The sequence below is a fragment of the Mercurialis annua genome, linkage group LG3 (assembly GCF_937616625.2).
Source record: "Mercurialis annua linkage group LG3, ddMerAnnu1.2, whole genome shotgun sequence".
NCBI classification, from domain to species: Eukaryota; Viridiplantae; Streptophyta; class Magnoliopsida; order Malpighiales; family Euphorbiaceae; genus Mercurialis; species Mercurialis annua.
Window position 1 is genome coordinate 367,491 of NC_065572.1, and position 20,210 is coordinate 387,700.

Below are 20,210 nucleotides of genomic sequence, written 5' to 3' on the forward strand. Positions count from 1 at the left end.
AAGAAATATAAACTCAAAAATACTCCATTATGTCGTCAATAAATGGAGAAGATCCTAAAAAAGTCACCTGAAACAACATATTGAAGTAGAAAGAATGCACCATGAGCTACTGTCCAACTCTTGATACAATGAACTTACAATTAAACTGTAAATGTTCAGTAAAAATCCAGGTATATTATTCCAAAATCCGTAACCCGGTGAAACAATGGCAGCAGATACATTGCCTAAACAGGAGGAGCATTATGCGTAAAACAAACATAAAAATAAAATGAATATTGCAAAACTGTCATCTGTGCTTCCCGTTGTGCAGGGGACAATGTCTTTTATAACATCACAATATAAACCTAATGCTGTAGAAATCTCACCCTATGAGCAACTTGTTTTCTTCCAAGAAGCTGTAAGTGGGAACCTCTAAATTCAAAGGTGCTGGGCCCTTGCGAATCCTTCCAGAAATGTCATAGTGGGAGCCGTGGCATGGGCAAAACCAACCACCAAAATCACCAGCATTAGGTAATGGGATGCACCCCAAATGGGTGCAGACACCAACCACTATAAGCCATTCGGGATCCTTAACCCTGTCAGCATCCTCCTGAGGATCACGAAGGGATGCAACATCAATACTATTCGCCAGCTTAATATCATCTTCAGTTCGCCGCCTAATGAAAACGGGCTTTCCACGCCATTTGACTGTGACGGTGGTCCCAGGCTCAATGCTAGAAAGGTCCACCTCGAGGGATGCGAGAGCAAGGACATCTTTGCTAGCAGACATGCTCAGCACTAACTTGAGGACCAAAAGACGTATCAACGAGGCATACACAAACCTCCCGCCTGTCAAGACAAAATAGGCAAAGGCTCGCTTGCTAGGGTCACCAGGTGGATGACGCTCATGATTGTATTCATCATAGATAATTTTTGAAGTAGGATTCTTCACAGCAACTACTGTAGCTGGGAGATCTGAGATCAGACCAAGATCATGTGGTGGTGCAAGGGCTTCAGATGAATACCCTGTAGAAAGAATCACCAATTTGGAAATTCATTATGTAGCCAACATAATTACAGCATAAGATACATAAGGACACAACACAATTTTGTATATCGCTACTAACACTACAAGGAGTATGCAGTTGATCATTCATATAGTAGACAACATAATCTTGTCATTATGTAGCCAACATCATTTACAGCACAAGATACATAAGGACACAATACAATCTTGTCTGTCACCACTAACACTACAAGGAGAAACAGTTGGTCATTCAAATAGTCAAGAAGAAAGTGCAGAAAGCTAACATGTCGGTAAATTCTGAAAAAGGAACAGTCAAAAATGTTATTAAGCCAAAGTTCTGCATTCTTCATAATTCTCTAGATTCGGAGAAACTTGATTAGCGGTATTAACACATAAAAATAAATGATATGAAAAAAGAAAATGAAGCACGTGAATAGCCCTTGGGCCATGTTTAGTTCATGGAGTAACCAAGGAATAGAATAGCTATTCCATATGAAATAATTATCCCTTTCTTTGGTTCGTGTAATAGTAATTTCATAGAATTGTTACTCCGTAACTTCTGTAAAGTAGTTATTCCATTGCTCAGTAATAGCTATTCTACTCCATGTGTATTTTATCTCACGAACCAAACATGAAGTTAGAACTATCTGAAAGATCTAACACCAGAAAAAACAACGAGTCTGGGACTAATAGTTATACTTCAGTGTGATGCCATATTATTTAAGTTCCTCTATAAGTACCATGTAAATGAAGAAGTTGTTGCCTAGAAATGCACTTGTGTTTCGTGGAAAATAAGACAATCAACCCACAGGGTTCCAGGATTTGGGTTAGCTCATTATATCTTATCAAAACATGATGTGATGAGTGCATCTGCCATCAAAAGCATAGGGTGATAGGGTCAATTTTAAGCTGACATTTTTACTGGTAAAAGCATTTGAATGTGAAAGCAGAGAACAAAACATTTGATAGAGCAGAGATCATAACAGATACAAAACCAGAAGAAAGCATCCACTTCGAAATAATTGCGGTTGACATTAATTGATTAATATTGTGCAGAAAATAAAATCGATCCAAGCGGTAAGGCAAATTAAACATTTCTATGATAAAAAAAAAGGACAAAAAGCTAACCTCTGAAGAGATGAGGAGATAAGGAGAGGATGGATCTGGAAGGGGGAGAGTCATCGGAGCCAGTAGAAAGAGGATGAGGATTATTAACCAAGGCGGCGGCGGAGGAGGACGATGACCTCCTCCAATAACTAGCAGATGAGAGCCTCCTCCCTGCTGCCCTCAGCATCTTCCTTTACCCTTCTGATATGCCTTTTTTAGGTATGCTAACTCGCAATTCTTTCACAGCAGACTTCCCGATTATGATTTTCTAAATTTCTGCTACACCCCAATATCACCCATATTTTGCAATGCAACTCAACTAAACGATGCCGTACCCATCTCACTAGACTTGTCTTTATTGAAACAATTACTAAAACCTCGTAAAGGTCTTAAAAAAAAGCTTAATCACTCAAAAGCCCCTCACCTTTAATTTTTTTTTCAATTGCACCCTGACGTAGAAAAATTCTCTCAAAACTCTCCCATCTTTAGATTCTTTTTCAATTGTACCCCAAAGTATTAAATTGACCTCTTTTCACGTGAAAAATAATTTAAAATAATCTTTTATTTTTAATCTATATTCTAATTAAACACTAATATTATTAATAATGTAAAAAATCATTCTTCCTAAAATTATATCCAATAACTTTTTAAAATTAAAACCATTAAAATTTCTAATTTAGGATACAATTGAAAAAAAAAATCTAAAGGTGGGGTGATTTTGAGAGGATTTTCTAACGTCAGAGTGCAATTGAAATGGAATTTAACGGTGAGAGGGTTTTGAGAGAGTTTTCCAACGCCGGGTGCAATTGAAAAAAAGTTTAAAGGTGGAGGACTTTTGAGTGATTAGGACAAAAAAAAGGAAAAAAGGCAAATATGCCCTTATGATTTAGGACGGGGAGCAAGTAGGCTTTTTTTAAATTTTTGATCTCAATTAAACCTTTAATGTTTTAAAATTGGACCATTCAAGCCCCTCTGTCCAACATTGTCAACGAAATGAGTTGGCCTACGTGAAAAGATTCCTAAAATTTTATTGAAAAAATAAAATCATTTTTTAACTTTAAAAATGAGTTGGCTACGTGAAATTTTTTAATTGAGATATTAAATAACATGGACATTCCACGTAGACAGAGAGTAGCGACATAGAGCATTTTGTTAACGCTGTTAGATAGAGGGGGTTAGATGAACTAATTTTGAAACGTCAGAGACTTAATTAAGATCGAAAATTCATAAAGGTTCTACTTGCTCCTACCTTAAACCATAAGGGTATATTTTCCCCTTTTTGGCCACGTGAAAAATGACATGGACATTCTACGTAAACAGAGAGTAACAGTATATAGCGTTTCATTGACGCTGTTAGACAGAGGAGTTTGGATGATCCGATTTTAAAACATTAGAGATTTAATTGAGATCGAAAATTCAAAGAGGGTCTACTTGCTCTCCACCCGAAACCATAAAGGCACCCTTTACCCCTTAAAACACCTCCTTTGTTTTCGAGACTAAAAAAAACTGACCGGCTTGGTGTTCAGCTCGAATAGCTAGACTCTAGCTCATTTGTCAATCTTAACGATTTAATTTGAACTTGAATTTAGTATTATTCAATTTATTTGCATTTACAAACGACTCATATGTAAAGTCACAAGTTGGCTCATATGTAAGCTTGCAAGCGGGCTCGATCTTGATGATAAGGTCGATCGGGCTCGCATTTAAATTTGTTGGCTTATATATAAACTCGATTATTAATATGGAGTTCGTTTGTAATTTTTATTAAATTTTATTTATTTATTTTAATTAAGATTATATTATTATTATTATTTTAAGGCAAATCAAGGTCGAACTCAATTTTAATCATTTCTTTAGATGTTAAAAGAGTCGGGTTTAAATTCTGTTTGTTCATGAAAGTGCCAAACAAGATAATCTCAAGCTCGGTTTGTTTAGCACTAGAATGAATAAATTTGATCTCGGCTCATTTAGCTTCTAAAAGAACGAATATGAGTTGAACTTACAAAATTCAAATGAATTAAACTCAAACTTAATATTCAAAGTTTGAATCAATATAAACATCTCATTAATTCATTAAAAAATTAATGAAAATAATAAGATCAAACTTAAATTTATTTTGTGTAGTATAAATTAATTTTTCAAAAAATTAAAAAAATAACACAAATTCATTAAAATATCTTTTTAATATTTAAGTAAACAAAATATTACTAAGTACCAAACCCCTTGGACACCAAAGGGTCATGATCGTGATCAAAAGGAAATATTTCAGCTTATTTTTACTCAGCGCTCATATTAGTCAGATTTGTTTAAGATCCTTTATGACCGTCATGCCAGACAATGATATCCTCGGAACTCATAAGAGTCTGCAAACCTACTAGTACCTCAACTCAACTAGCCACACTTCTCTATTTTCCTATAGCCATAGAATTGGTTGAACTCGGATATTATACACACACAACTACACAACTACCACTGCATATAGTTTGAGGCTTTGAGCTATGAGCTATCTAGATGATCACATCAAAACATAATAAAACAGCAGTGAACTTCAAACAGTAAAAATGCAGCACAGATTTGAATCCTCCAGTATCAACTCTAACAAGAAAAAGATGAAGATTTTTTACCATATAAGATGTTAAACCAACAAGTGCCAAGTACATCATTTCATAGTATATAGTAAAATTATTGTCCCAAAACAATTAGAACAATGCAGAGAATGTTCGAGGATCGGTAACCAAATACAGATTAAAAGTATTTTCATTACCACATTGCATCTGTTCAAGAGAATTGTGTAAAGAAAGTGCTAGTGTAACCTAAAGTCTCATCGCCTTTATTCAAAACTCACTCTGTGTCTGTAGAACTTGACAAGTGATGAGGGAAGGATGCCCACACATCATCCCACGTCTGTAGCCCATCAGTCACAGACTTAACAACTAATGCTGCCTCTTCAATGCTAACACGGATTTGATCCTTGCTATCCCTCTCTCTGATTGTCGCCGATGATGTTGAGTCAACAGTTATAGCAAATGGCACACCCACTTCATCTGTCCTTGCATATCGCTTGCCAATTGAAGTGCCTGCAGACAACATTCGTACAAACAGTAAAGCATAAAAAAATTGCCAGTAAAAGAAGCCAATTATCAACTGCTGCAAATGAAATTGTCCCAGACTCTTTTCTTTTTTGGATAATTCCATGTAAATTTAATTACCATGGAACAGACTTTGAAGCACAGCGCTAAAGCCAATGCATATAGTTAACAGTTTTTGAGGGTTCAGAAGCTGGGAATAGGATTGTAAGTGCGAGGCATACTACTGAAGATGCCCCCACCTTATGTCAAGGTTTGCATAAATCATGATAATATCAGATTGCCAACAGCTACCACCAAGTTAGATTAAAGGACGCACTTACCTGTAATATCAATCTTATGTGAAATTCCAGCTGCAGTCAAAGACCTGGAAATGACTTTGGCAACCTCCTCGTACTGTTGATTCTGAACGAGTGGGAAAACAGTGCATTTGATAGGTGCTACGACTGGAGGAAAGCGGAAAACATTTAACTGTTCATCCCCAGCTTTACTAGGTCTCATGTAGAAAGAATGCTCAAAGAGACAATAAATAATCCGGCCAATGCCGAACGATGGCTCAATCACTGATGGAGTGAAAACTCTTTGGTGTTCCTTCTTCTTCTCCTTTGAAATTGTGACCATGTTCTTCTTAATGGTCACATTTTTCTCAAGAGTACAGACATAAAACTCTATTTCTCCCTTACTTTCCAGCGAGGCCTTCATTTCCATGGCCTCTTTTTCTTTCATTGCCTAACACAAACAGAATAGCACACATCAAGCTTCTGCAATAGCTTTCTCCGATTTAAGGACTGACGAAATTTCACTTTTACCTCCAATGCTTCAGTAACATTTTTTTGACTTCCCTTGAATGCAAGGCCCAGCTCTTTCTTTGCTGGAGATATAACAAGTTTCTGAAATCATAAATTTAAGTTTACTAACAATACTCAATCATAATTGATAAAAGTTTTATGATTAAATAGTTAGAACTGGGAAGCAGTTTTCAAAACATAATGACTGAGACTGACATAAAACATTACCTCAACTTCTCTAGGTTCTAAAAACTTCTCCTGGGCCACAAGAGGGATTCCGCTTTTCTCCTGTAAAATGCGATAAAATTTCCTCAACAGACATGCACCATTACTATGTTCGATGAAAATAGCAAGTATTTGAAACAAAGAGTTTATGATTCTGGATAAAGTGAATTTTCTAGATGTGGCATAAGAAAAGTTTTATAATGCCACAAACTCACAATAAGAGTAAATCCACTCTATTCCACTCTTTAACATCTAAGGTAAGTACATAACAGTTCATAATATAAACAGTCACAGGCTCACAGCTTAATCCTATTGGTCCTCACACATAAAAGAATTCATATTCAATCATCCCCAGTTTATAGTTATTAGCTGTAAATTTATTTATGTGCAATTACATCAGACAAAGTACTCACCGAGTGGGCATGCAAGTCAAATGCTGATCTATCAGCAATACCAACACACTCAATCCAACCATAGGAACACTCGATCTCAGCATCCCAGCAATCTGCAGCATAATGGGCCATTTCATTTGCAAGATGCTGTCGGAAACGTAACCTCTCCTTGTCTATGCCAAGGCGAGTTAGGAAGAGATAAACTCTCCCAATAAAGTAGGCGAGAGTTTCATTGTTGACAATTCCCTAAATCCAGATAGATCAAAGCATCATGACAAGGACAAGATGCATAAAACAACATTACAAGTTAAAAACTTTTCATGATCCAAACTAACATTTGAAACGGCATCACCAAGCCGAATTTGCTTTGCAGATTGGCCAGACATTTGCTCTTCCCTTGGGAACATCAGAAATTTCAGATCAGCAACTTCAGTGTATTTGGGGTGAGATTTGTCTTCAGGATCAACAAAGTGCTCAATCTCGGCCAATGTGAACTCACGGACTCTCAGAAGGCCTTGGCGAGGAGATATCTAACACATATGTATAAGAATGATAACTCAAATTCTCCCACATCAATAAGTACAGCAAACACTTGATCCATAAAAAATATAAAGCATGTTAATACTCTTAGCTTAGCTTCAATGCAGCATGGGCGTTGTCATTTAAAAAGATAAAGAAGACTTTGCAGCCAAGAAAAATAATTGAACAAATTCTGAAGTGTAAGGATTCAAAACCTCGTTTCTGAAAGCCTGACCAATTTGAGCAGCAGCAAACGGAAGTTTCTTCCCATTGTAGTAGTACAAGTCCTTGAAATTTACAAAGATACCTTGCGCAGTTTCAGGGCGCATAAAACTGCAGGAGATAAAATGATAAATGGCTTAAGCAGCAAAATCACAAAAAACTACCATGTTGTTCAAAAGCTAATCGTATAAGATATGCAGACCCAGTGCATGGCTGTAACAGAAATGATATGTAAGCACAATTAGACTCACCCAGAGCTCAAACCAGAAGGGCCAATTGATGTTTGAAACATCAAGTTAAAAGGATAGGGATCAGAAATGGGATTTTTTGTATCAGGAGCTGTAATGCCGTACTCTTTGATCTTTGCTCCGAGCTCTTCAGCAGAAAGATCATCCAACACTGCAAGTACATGTTTCAGTTCTGCAGCCTTCTCTGCAGTTATGCTAAGATCCTTCTGAAGCTTTTCATTGCAGAAATCTTTGAGTAAGTGGTCAGCCCGGTAACAGGTCCCAGTTTTCTCATCCTTAACCATAAGGTCAGTGAACTTATCAACGTGACCAGATGCTTTGAGGACAATCTCTGGCGTCACACATGGGCAATCAACCTCCAACATGTTCTCCTCCAGAACGAAATGCTGCAAAACAAATAATATAAACCATGATCTCCTGTATCGGTATATAAAAACGGAATAACAATGCTAACTTATATATTCAACAATTATAAAGTTCAAATGTTTAGCACAATGTGTGTAATAGAAGTCTAAAAACACAACCGTTTAATGCAACTCCATTCCTTTATTGAATTGCCAAATTTGCTGTTAAAATTCAATTGTTTCAGCTTGCAAAAAAGAAGGCATTAGGAAATTATTAACATCATACCAAACATGCGATTAAATTTACTAGAATTCAGCTCAATCATTGTATAAAATGTGTGCCAAACAATCCCCAAAACCTCCTAGTGAATTTCAAAAGGCAGTGTAGGATACCTGACGCCAGAATGCGAGAACATTGGATTTGACGGAGCAACCAGGAGGGCCATAATCGTAAAGGCCAGCTACACCTCTATAGATCTTGAAGGACGGAATAAAAAACAAACGGCGTTCGAGAGTGTTGACAACAGCTTGACGGAAGGCTTCTCTGTTAAGGGAGGAATCAGCTGCGCCAGTTCCAGTAACGAGAGCTTGAAGCTGCTTCTCGACGGAAGATTTCTCGTTCTTCAAGGCGCTGAGAGATTCAATTGCAGCGTCAATTTCGGCCTTAGCAGCTTTGGAGGCCTTAAGAGCGCGGACTACATTTCCTTGAGATTCAACTGCGGAAAGCTTCTCTGCTACGGCTCTACGGAGAGAATCTTCGGTTACGGTTGTGGCCATTGGCCGAGAGTGGTGGATTAGGGTTGATAGATGAGAAAATGTGCTGCGTCGAGAGAGGAAATGGTGACCAATGGAAGTTGATGAGGCTATGAGAATGAGAGTGGAGAAAATACGCATGCGACTAGCGACAAGAGTCGAGTGCGTTTGGTCCTAGGGTTTTAGAAGGATTAATTAACAAATGCATTTAGGCTTAATTTCAATTTTATGAAAGAAGGATCAAAAATAGATAACATTATAAAATATTACTAATTGAATTATGTAGTATTTAATCATAAGGCTTCACTTAGTTGGGTGTAAGTTCACTAAAAAAATTTAACTTTTCAAAAAATAGCATTCTTCTCTCACATCACTTTTGCCAATCTATTTCCCGAAAATAAAGTGGTTGACTTTTCTTTGAATAGAAAAATGACTTTCCTAACAAAATCTAGGTAAGTTCATCTTCCCTAATTAAATTAATTAAAATACTACATTCCTACATTTAATTAGCTAATTTAATTATTAAGGGTAATATTGTCTTTAAATTTGAATTAATTAAAAAATAAAATATAACTTCCCGGGAAGTTATTAAATGAATCAAGCAATACAAATGTTGACTTCCTCCACATTAACTTCCTCAGTAATTAAGTTTCTGGAAAGTATATTTCCCGGAAATTGTATATTTTTGAACCAAGTGAAATATAAAATTTTACAAAAAAAATACTCTCTTTCTTCCATAAAGATAGGTCAAGTTTTTATTTTGATCTCGTCTCAAAATATAGATTAAATTTTTTATTTTAATTTTGTTAGTTATGTTGAAATGTCATTTTTGTCCTTCATTAATTACAGCTATTTATATTATTTTTTCAAATTATCATCGATTATCTCTTAATTTAATAAAAATTAGAAACAAATTTAATTTTTTAAAATTTATTTATAATCTCAATAAATAATTGATGTATTTAAAGTGTATAGTTAAAAATATTAAAAATGTCTAAATAATTTGATTATGATAATAGGAAGTTAATTTTTAATTTGTATTTTTTTCGTGCATAAATTAAATTTGGTCTATCTTCATGAGACGGAAAATACATTCTCTATTTTGAATATAGAGAGTGTGTTTATTCTCCACTTGTAGAGATTAAATACATTCTCTATTTTGAATTTATATTATAAATAGTCTATTGAACCTATATTTTATGAAAAATACGTGCGCGAACCAAGTTCGTCACGTACGATTATAAACCGTATATCATCGTGTGATATATGGCAATAATGAATGTGACAACCAGTCGTACAATAATACATTAATTATTGTTAACATAAGATTAATAAACGTATTTAGTGATTGCTTATCACATTTATTATTGTCACGTGTCACGTAATTAGTGGAGGGTTCATAATCTTACGTGACAAACTTGATTCACATGAATTTTCATATTTTAGCATCAAACTCTTTAAAATAAATAGTTAAATTCTTTTAAAAAATCTATTAAAGATGTTCTAATTTATCAATAATAAAAATTAGACTTTTATTTATCAGGTCACTTCGGCAATGAGATAATTAATGTAAGAACAAATTCTTACTTTATCCGCTCAATTTGTGTTAAAGTATCAAAAAAGTCTCAAACTGAAAAATAGGATCACTTTTACCCTAAACTTATGTAAATAACTTTCACCCCTAGAGAGTGAGGCACACTCTCCGGTATTTGATGGTGTTATTTTTTAACAAATAATTAATTTACCCTCTCAACTTGACATAAAATATCAAACAAGTCATTCTTGCTGTTTTTAGTACTAACATACCTAAAACTTGCATTTTAGTATCAAAATTTCACCCCCTCCCCCCTCCCCCTCTCTCTCTCACCCAAGCAAGTGAACCACACTCTTTATAAAAAATGAAAGAAAAATTAAACGACCCATAATATTTTATTTATCTCTTAAATTAATCCTTAATAATTTTCAAATTTCAATTATATTTTTATGATTTAATTATCATTTTAGCTTTTAATACAAACTTAGGGACCTTTTTTCTCTTTTCCTTTTTCTCTCTTCTCTTCCTCTTTTTTATTTTTCTTCTTCTTCTTCTTCTTCGGCCACCATCCGTCCTCCACCCACTACCGCACGTCTCCATTTCCGCCCCCACCGCCAACCTAAAATGAACGAGCTGTTCATCCCTTTTGAGATGAATAGCTAGGCGGATTTCGGTAGGCGACGATCGACAGTCGGTTGAGTGGCGGTTTTTGATGGAGTTATAATTAGTGTTAAATAGAGTTTATGTTTAATTAGTATTAAATTATGATTAATTAGGTTTCAAAATTATTGTCACGACCCAAAATTATTGAGCCGCAACCGACGCTAGGGAACGGGAGTGGTAGCTCCGGAACCCGTAGCAAGCCTAAAATCACAATTAATTTTTCGCAAAAAATAATATAAAATAAACAATATCAAAAAACGGAAGCAAAAGTACATATATATATCATATAATCATACATTTACACTAACTGTTTCAAAACCTCGCGGGCTCTAGTTACCGTACCCTGTACGAACTGGCCTCGCGGTACTATATACATCAGTTAGTGTCTCAAAATATCACACCGGCATTTGGGGCCGTGGATTATATACAAAACACGTAGCCTATTAAAAAGCATATAAAACAATAACAGCAGTTAATATATACAATAAAAATAAACTGCTGTCTAGGCTACTGTTCTACCGACACAGGACCACTACTGCAGCATTCACAGAAGTCAAAAACTAACATATACAGATGACTTCTGCACTCCAAAATTGGCTTCTAGCTAGGTCCACAAACTAAGCACCTGTAAGACATCAAAGGTGAGGGGTCAGTGTTTGGGAAAATACTGAGTGAGTTGTCATTTACTAACAGTATTAATATATAAAAACATAGCATCGCATTTCAAGGAAACAATAATATGAAACATATAAACACGTATTTGATCCGTACGAAACTAATATCCTAACATGCGACACATTTCTCGAATAATCATCATCAATCAACCCAATCGTAACTATCATTCGCGAGTCCAACTCGCTGGTGGTCCAGCCACTGGATACGGGGACTCCAGACTACACCGTAGCCGAGTACTCACTCGTATCAAAACCCAATCGTAAATATCATATTCATCAACAGCTCCCAGCTGTGTTAAGTCATTTCTCAAATGCAAACATACTAGACTGACTCGATACTGGTGATCACACAGCCTATTGACACCCAATAGGTAGCTAGTTTCTTCGGATCGCATACTAGTTCTCATATATAGAATTTAAATAAACATATAACATTTCAGTCAACTATATATAATACGATGCGTGAAAACAGTATATATATATATATATATATATATCAAATAGTTTTAATACATGAAAGTAAAAGCACAACTCACAGTGACCGCAATCCAAGAAATGATATGATCGATCTGATGGTACGCTCTCGCTAGTCCGCTTCTACTGATTCCACTATTCGCTGACACGTCTGATAAATTGTTAATGATTAGACGTGCACTTCATACTTTAATACGTATAACACTTTTAAGTTCTAGGATTTAGTTTTATTTTTAACTTTATTTATGATCGCATTCTTCCTTTATCATAGTTGCGATATCTCGAACTCTGTTTCTCGTATTCGAGAAACGTATAATATCCTTGATATTTTTCATTATCATAGCTCTCGTAAAACGTCGAGCTAAAACTTTACTTTTCAATTTATCGGGGTCCTTAATCGTTTTTAGGATCTAGTATTCCAAAATGTTGAAATCCCATTCCCTTAGGGCTAAAAGCTCAATTAGGTCCCTGCGGACCCACTGTGTGCGCTCGCACACTTCGGTGTGCGTCCGCACACTTCGGTGTGCGTCCGCACACTTCGGTGTGCGATCGCACACCGAGTGCAGTTCACGCACAACCCCGGAAACGTCGTTTCCGGGCTTCCCGTCGTGCTATCACTCCCCATACACGCCAAACACTCCGTTTCCAACAAAACCCGTAACTTTGTTTTTCCAAAAACGCTAAAATCGAGTTTAAATCGATAATTCCAATTTCTAAACTAAAACAGCCTATAAACTTGCTTTTAGCACCAAAAATCCGAAAATTTACCTTGAAATGAAGCTCAATATCAGTAGAGGATTGAATTCCGGAGAGATTGCCGCGAAAATCACGTGAATCGGACGTCGGACGGCGAAACGGCGGCGAAACGATGTAATCGGCGATATATCTCTCGCTCTCTCTCGATCCTTCTCCCTGTTCTCATTCATATCTTATTCCTTATATATTCTGGCTAAAGGTTCACTTTGGTCCTTGTTCTTTTTGTTTCTTATCATTTATCCTTTAAACTTTTCTTTCCTATGATTTAGTCCATAGCTAAATCGATAAACTCTTTTATTACAACTTATACGTATTATTTATATCCGATAAATAATACGAAGCTCGATATTAACACTTTCCCGTCAAAATCCAATATTTCTATTTTTGATACAAAGTGGCTAAATTACCACTTTGGTCCATATACCTTATTTTTGACTTTTCTTAACATTTTTCCTTCTAATTTCAATTCTAACTTTAGAATCGAAATATAACCTTAATTTTCTCATAATTTATTTCCTGAAACCAACCTACTTGAAATTTATTTATTTGAATTTTATCAAAATCTTTCCAATTTCGCCACTCTGGCGAATCTAAACTGAACACGTGGTCCAATTAGATAATTAGATAATTTGGGGTATTACATTCTTCCCCCCTTATAAAAATTCGTCCTCGAATTTTTCATAAATCTTGTTAGGATCTTAACTTATTCTTACAATTTCCTTGACGTCCGTTAATCCGTTTTGATCGCAGCTTTTCCTTTTACTTAACTCTTACCTTTCCACGTATGGCGGTGATCCCATTAATCGATTATCTATTTTGGTCACCGTAGTCTCTTGCTGTTGTATAGTTGAGAATCTTCTCATTATCATCTTGTTTCATCTGTCGTCTTTCCAGAATAATGTAGCTGTAATTGCATCCTTAATATCATAATCCTTGCGTCGTTGCTATTTGGTTGTAACTAATCATAACTTAATGTTTTCTCGTTTCGTCATTTCATTCTTAGTAGCCATAGGTTGCTACTAGTCTTCTTTATACGTGAATGGTCACGGCGTGCCAATTTCATCCTTACTGACATACTTACTTTATTCATATTCTTATGAATATTTTCTCTTGTAATCATAACTTGCAGTTATGATCTTTCCTATCGTCTGCAGTTATCACTTTCCTTTCTTAACTGGTTCTTGTCATTTCTCACTCCTTGCTATCATTGTCTGACACTTCGTTCCTTATCATTCAATCTTCTTCAACTTGCTTTACGTCTAATACATTCACTATCTCTTACATAGCTAAGCCTAATACTTCCTTTACTATCTTTGATTTCTTCTTCTTTTACTTTTCTGATCTATCGTGAATCTCATGTCACCTGTTGACTATGATCTTTCATTCCTTTTTCCGTTACCCTAAACGTTCCACTTCACGTTACTTTCGATTATATAGCTTGTACAGTTGCCCTTATTTACTAGTATTACTCGTATTCTTATCCTTTTCACTTCTTTCTAGTTGCTCCTTTGAGGTTCGCCCTGAATTTCTTATTGACTTTTAATCAACAATGTTCTTCCTTTACGTCACAGTTCCCTATTCATGATGACCTCATAAGAATCTCGTATGTTTCTTTAATCATTTAACTCTTTTAAGAATCTTTTTGATTAATCTTTACTTTCATCCTTAACGGATTCAGTAGATCCTTAGTAATTTATTTACTTCTTTAATCTTCATTCCTTCTTACTGTATAATCAACTTTCTTTCTCATCTTAAATTTCTTCCTCTTACTTTCGAATACCTTCATAATTTTATTCTCATTCTTCAAGGTGTCGCTTTAATACTAGTCATGATCATTTCTTAGTTTGTCCTTATTCCTTCCTTCCTCTTCTTCTCGAAGTGTTTTCTTAGCACTTATATCATGATTCTAATAATCGTTCTGATGTATCTCTTACATTTATTAACACGTACACCTATACGTGTGCTTTTCTGCTTATGTTAGAATTTTACGCTTAACCTTTCTCCTTTCTATTAACGCAACTTATAGTTCATGATGCTGATATTAGTTACTTCACCTAATATCAGTCATAGTATCATTACCTCTTTTGATCTATCTAATTTAAACTTCCATGTCTCACAAAATCATCTTCTTGTCACTTGTATTTCTTTTTCTTTCTACTTCTGCATCTTTAAATACTGATGTTGATAACGCTATATCTCCTTTAAATATCACTTGATGTTCATCAGTCATATTATCATCTTTTCGTCCTTCATACTTTTAATCTCTTTCCTCCAATTATGACTTCTTATTTCTACTTCATTTATCTCAATATAAGAGTAATCATATATTTATTACTCTTATGTATTCGTTATACTTTCTTCTTTTAACACGACTCTCTGTCATTTCATCCTTTGTTCAATCATAAGGATAAATATTGTATCCTTAAGTATTGTCAGTGCATTGCAGCTTATCTGCATATGTTCTCCGGCGATAAGTCCTGATTCACATTCTTATCTAGCTCCACTAGCTTCGTTGTAATAATTATTAACATGGCTTTATTCTGTTATTGGAGTTTCTTTTACAATTTTTTTTTATTTAATAAGAATCTTTTATTCTTCGTCGCATGGCTTTATATCCGAGTTTACTTACTAAACAAAGCGACTTTAAAACTTCTTTTGGCTGCGCAGCTCTTTCTAAACTAATTTTCATAAATCATTTAAAATCGTTAGTACAATTGTTGCTCAGAGTGATGACACCTCTCATCAACAAAGAGTTGCTTACAATCGCATTTTTCTTTATCATTGTAAAGATATGATGCATGATCTAATTTTTTTGAAAATCATTCTTTTATGCATTCCTATTATGATTATGCAATGTCACATGCGATGTCTGAGCACCATTGTACCTTGAAAAATCATAAAAACTTTCAAAATCTTCATAAAATCGTAAGTCTTACTCTAGATTATACGCTCTGCGACTATTAACGGCTTTCTTTATACTTATTGGGTATATTTCAAATTTTTGCACTGCTGTCATATTTTTGTATTACTGTCATTTTTCTGTCATTTACAGACTGTTCGTCTGTCACATCACTTCTTTCTCTATATCTCCGATAACTCAATTAAGTTCAAAATTTTCTATTGCTGTAATCATCATATCCACTTCTGCAACCTTCTAATCTACGTCATATTCAGACGCAGATACCGATGTTTCACATCGACTTCCTCTATAACAATCTATCTTTTCCTTTACACTTCTTGAACGTAATCTAGGAATTACGTTCACTACAAATATATTATGTAGTGTATATTATTGTTTTTGTGAGTTATGTTTATATGTTCTTTTGCTAGGCGCGTGTTTAACTACAACGCTTCCTATAGGTTCTCACTTTCTGAGGTATTATCCTAGAGGCAAAACCTATTACTGACATTCTACTATGCAATGCAGCAATTATATAAACACAATAATGCAAACACATAAACACAATACTTAAAGTACGTAAATCACTAATACCTGGAGGTGCCTGATGCGGAACGTTAGGTTCCCTAATAACTATGCCTGTATGTCGGCCCCTAACTGTTCTACCAGAGTTCCTTCCACCTCTTTGCACAAAATAAGGGTTGGTTGTAGTTCTGGAGGACGTACTGACGTAATCTGGGTGATACTATAAGGTCGTACCGGATCACCCGCCCACTCATGCTCTGTTTCAATTCTACGGGCCATTGTAGTGAGCGTGCTAAAATGTTTGTCCACGTGCTCATATAGCTCATCAAACTGAGGTCCTAAACCCCTGACATATCTACGATTAATGGTTCTATTGCTTTCATTCAGATTAGGGACTCCATCTGCCATCCGCAGAAAATCAGTAGAGTACGCTCCTACAGTCAACATTCCTCTAGAAAAAGAACGCATTTGCCTCCTAACCTGATTTAGGGCTATCTGCGCCTGACCGTTAGCTATGTCCGCATCTTCCCTCAAATTGCGGTATCTCCGCACACTTGACCAGAAATAGTCACCTCTGTATTCCTCGACATCTAACTCATCTAACTCTTCTTCTTCATGCTCTTCTTCCTAAGGATTTTCCTCTTCTGCTTCTTCTTCTAATTCTTCTTCTGGATCCTCCTCAGGGTCTTCTTCAGGATCCTCTTCCGAATTTTCTTCCGGATCTTCCTCCGGTTCCTCTTCCTCTTCTTCGTTGTACTCTATTTCCGGTGAATGCACTCTAACTCTGTTTCCAGAAGAACTACCTATCTCCGACACAGACATATAGCCATTTTGATATATCTCTGGTGATGCTCTAGTATTTGCGTGGAATCCATTCTGATAGACCCCAGATGGTTCGCCTACTTCGTTATGAAACCCGTTTTGAAATATAGGAGGTGCTTTCTCCCGTTCTTCCTCAGCATGCGACTGAGCTCCATTTTGCCCAGACATGCTGAAAAGAAACAATTTCGAACGTAAGCGACCATCTGAGCCCATTTCACACGCAATCCCAATCATCAATTTATAAATGCTGTAAACATTTAGCATTTAATCCAGCCGCACGTAATTCGCAAGCAAATAAACATTTAATAATCTCAGCGCAAGTAATAATCACGTAATTACCTCAATCGTTCGTAATTTGCAAATATATAACCACTTTCTATCTCTTAACGTAAGTAACAAATATTTAGTTACCTTAGTCGTCCGCATAAACAGATACTATTCACTTACTAGCTTAATAGTCCTGGTTCGCGCGCGTTATAAAGCTTATTAACAATGCATATGTCAATCAAATGCAGACAACTAGGGCCCGACTCATTGCTGCAGTAGTTCCTAGGTATACTTACTGACAAATACTCCCAGTCAAACAAGCAATCAAACAACTCTAGTAGTGGTAACTGGACCAACTGCTCTCAAACAAACATTGAAACAAACTTGCAGTGGTAACTAGACCAACTGCTCTGATACCAACATTGTCACGACCCAAAATTATTGAGCCGCAACCGGCGCTAGGGAACGGGAGTAGTAGCTCCGGAACCCGTAGCAAGCCTAAAATCACAATTAATTTTTCGCAAAAAATATTATAAAATAAACAATATCAAACAACAGAAGCAAAAGTACATATACATATCATATAATCATACATTTACACTAACTGTTTCAAAACCTCGCGGGCTCTAGTTACCGTACCCTGTACGAACTGGCCTCGCGGTACTATATACATCAGTTAGTGTCTCAAAATATCACACCAGCATCTGGGGCCGTGGATTATATACAAAACACGTAGCCTATTAAAAAGCATATAAAACAATAACAGCAGTATTTGGGAAAATACTGAGTGAGTTGTCATTTACTAACAGTATTAATATATAAAAACATAGCATCGCATTTCAAGGAAACAATAATATGAAACATATAAACATGTATTTGATCCGTACGAAACTAATATCCTAACATGCGACACATTTCTCGAATAATCATCATCAATCAACCCAATCGTAACTATCATTCGCGAGTCCAACTCGCTGGTGGCCCAGCCACTGGATACGGGGACTCCAGACTACACCGTAGCCGAGTACTCACTCGTATCAAAACCCAATCGTAAATATCATATTCATCAACAGCTCCCAGCTGTGTTAAGTCATTTCTCAAATGCAAACATACTAGACTGACTCGATACTGGTGATCACACAGCCTATTGGCACCCAATAGGTAGCTAGTTTCTTCGGATCGCATACTAGTTCTCATATATAGAATTTAAATAAACATATAACATTTCAGTCAACTATATATAATACGATGCGTGAAAACAGTATATATATATATATATATATATATATATATATATCAAATAGTTTTAATACATGAAAGTAAAAGCACAACTCACAGTGACCGCAATCCAAGAAATGATATGATCGATCTGATGGTACGCTCTCGCTAGTCCGCTTCTACTGACTCCACTATTCGCTGACACGTCTGATAAATTGTTAATGATTAGACGTGCACTTCATACTTTAATACGTATAACACTTTTAAGTTCTAGGATTTAGTTTTATTTTTAACTTTATTTATGATCGCATTCTTCCTTTATCATAGTTGCGATATCTCGAACTCTGTTTCTTGTATTCGAGAAACGTATAATATCTTTGACATTTTTCATTATCATAGCTCTCGTAAAACGTCGAGCTAAAACTTTACTTTTCAATTTATCGGGGTCCTTAATCGTTTTTAGGATCTAGTATTCCAAAATGTTGAAATCCCATTCCATTAGGGCTAAAAGCTCAATTAGGTCCCTGCGGACCCACTGTGTGCGCTCGCACACTTGGGAGTGTGCGTCCGCACACTTGCTCAAGTGTGCGTCCGCACACTTCGGTGTGCGATCGCACACCGAGTGCAGTTCACGCACAGCCCCGGAAACGTCGTTTCCGGGCTTCCTGTCGTGCTATCACTCCCCATACACGCCAAACACTCCGTTTCCAACAAAACCCGTAACTTTGTTTTTCCAAAAACACTAAAATCGAGTTTAAATCGATAATTCCAATTTCTAAACTAAAACAGCCTATAAACTTGCTTTTAGCACCAAAAATCCGAAAATTTACCTTGAAATGAAGCTCAAGATCAGTAGAGGATTGAATTCCGGAGAGATTGCCGCGAAAATCACGTGAATCGGACGTCGGACGGCGAAACGGCGGCGAAACGATGTAATCGACGATATCTCTCTCGCTCTCTCTCGATCCTTCTCCCTGTTCTCATTCATATCTTATTCCTTATATATTCTGGCTAAAGGTTCACTTTGGTCCTTGTTCTTTTTGTTTCTTATCATTTATCCTTTAAACTTTTCTTTCCTACAATTTAGTCCATAGCTAAATCGATAAACTCTTTTATTACAACTTATACGTATTATTTATATCCGATAAATAATATAAAACTCGATATTAACACTTTCCCGTCAAAATCCAATATTTCTATTTTTGATACAAAGTGGCTAAATTACCACTTTGGTCCCTATACCTTATTTTGGACTTTTCTTAACATTTTTCCTTCTAATTTCAATTCTAACTTTAGAATCGAAATATAACCTTAATTTTCTCATAATTTATTTCCTGAAACCAACCTACTTGAAATTTATTTATTTGAATTTTATCAAAATCTTTCCGATTTCGCCACTCTGGCGAATCTAAACTGAACACGTGGTCCAATTAGATAATTAGATAATTTGGGGTATTACAATTATAATTAGTTAATCTACTCTCTTTTTTATGTAAGAGGGGTCTTTTTGATACGAAAACGCAAGTTGTAGATTACTTTATACCAAAAGCGGCGAGATTGACTGATTTGATATTTTGTGCAATTCGTGCCATGCATTTTTTTTGTCAAAGTGGTATTTGATGATAAATAAGTTAAAAATAGTCATAAATAGTTTTTAATTTTAAATTTCAACACATAATATTTTAAAA

At 35.7% G+C, this 20,210-nt stretch overlaps 2 protein-coding genes across 2 annotated transcripts; both read right to left on the reverse strand.

Annotated features, from left to right (window-relative positions):
* Positions 1 to 80: 80 nt before the first annotated feature.
* LOC126673313 (cytochrome b-c1 complex subunit Rieske-4, mitochondrial-like) lies at positions 81 to 2,436 on the reverse strand. The gene is made up of 2 exons (XM_050367405.1): positions 2,135 to 2,436; positions 81 to 1,005 (listed from the first exon to the last, which is right to left on the reverse strand). Exons 1-2 carry the CDS (start codon positions 2,298 to 2,300, stop codon positions 362 to 364), a joined length of 810 nt encoding a protein of 269 aa, XP_050223362.1. The 5' UTR covers positions 2,301 to 2,436; the 3' UTR covers positions 81 to 361.
* Positions 2,437 to 4,709: 2,273 nt separating this feature from the next.
* LOC126673252 (glycine--tRNA ligase, mitochondrial 1-like) lies at positions 4,710 to 8,873 on the reverse strand. The gene is made up of 9 exons (XM_050367332.2): positions 8,331 to 8,873; positions 7,597 to 7,979; positions 7,339 to 7,456; positions 6,940 to 7,134; positions 6,626 to 6,850; positions 6,216 to 6,275; positions 6,009 to 6,089; positions 5,523 to 5,928; positions 4,710 to 5,190 (listed from the first exon to the last, which is right to left on the reverse strand). The coding sequence occupies exons 1-9, from the start codon at positions 8,829 to 8,831 to the stop codon at positions 4,955 to 4,957; spliced, it is 2,205 nt and encodes a 734-aa protein (XP_050223289.1). The 5' UTR covers positions 8,832 to 8,873; the 3' UTR covers positions 4,710 to 4,954.
* Positions 8,874 to 20,210: the final 11,337 nt, after the last annotated feature.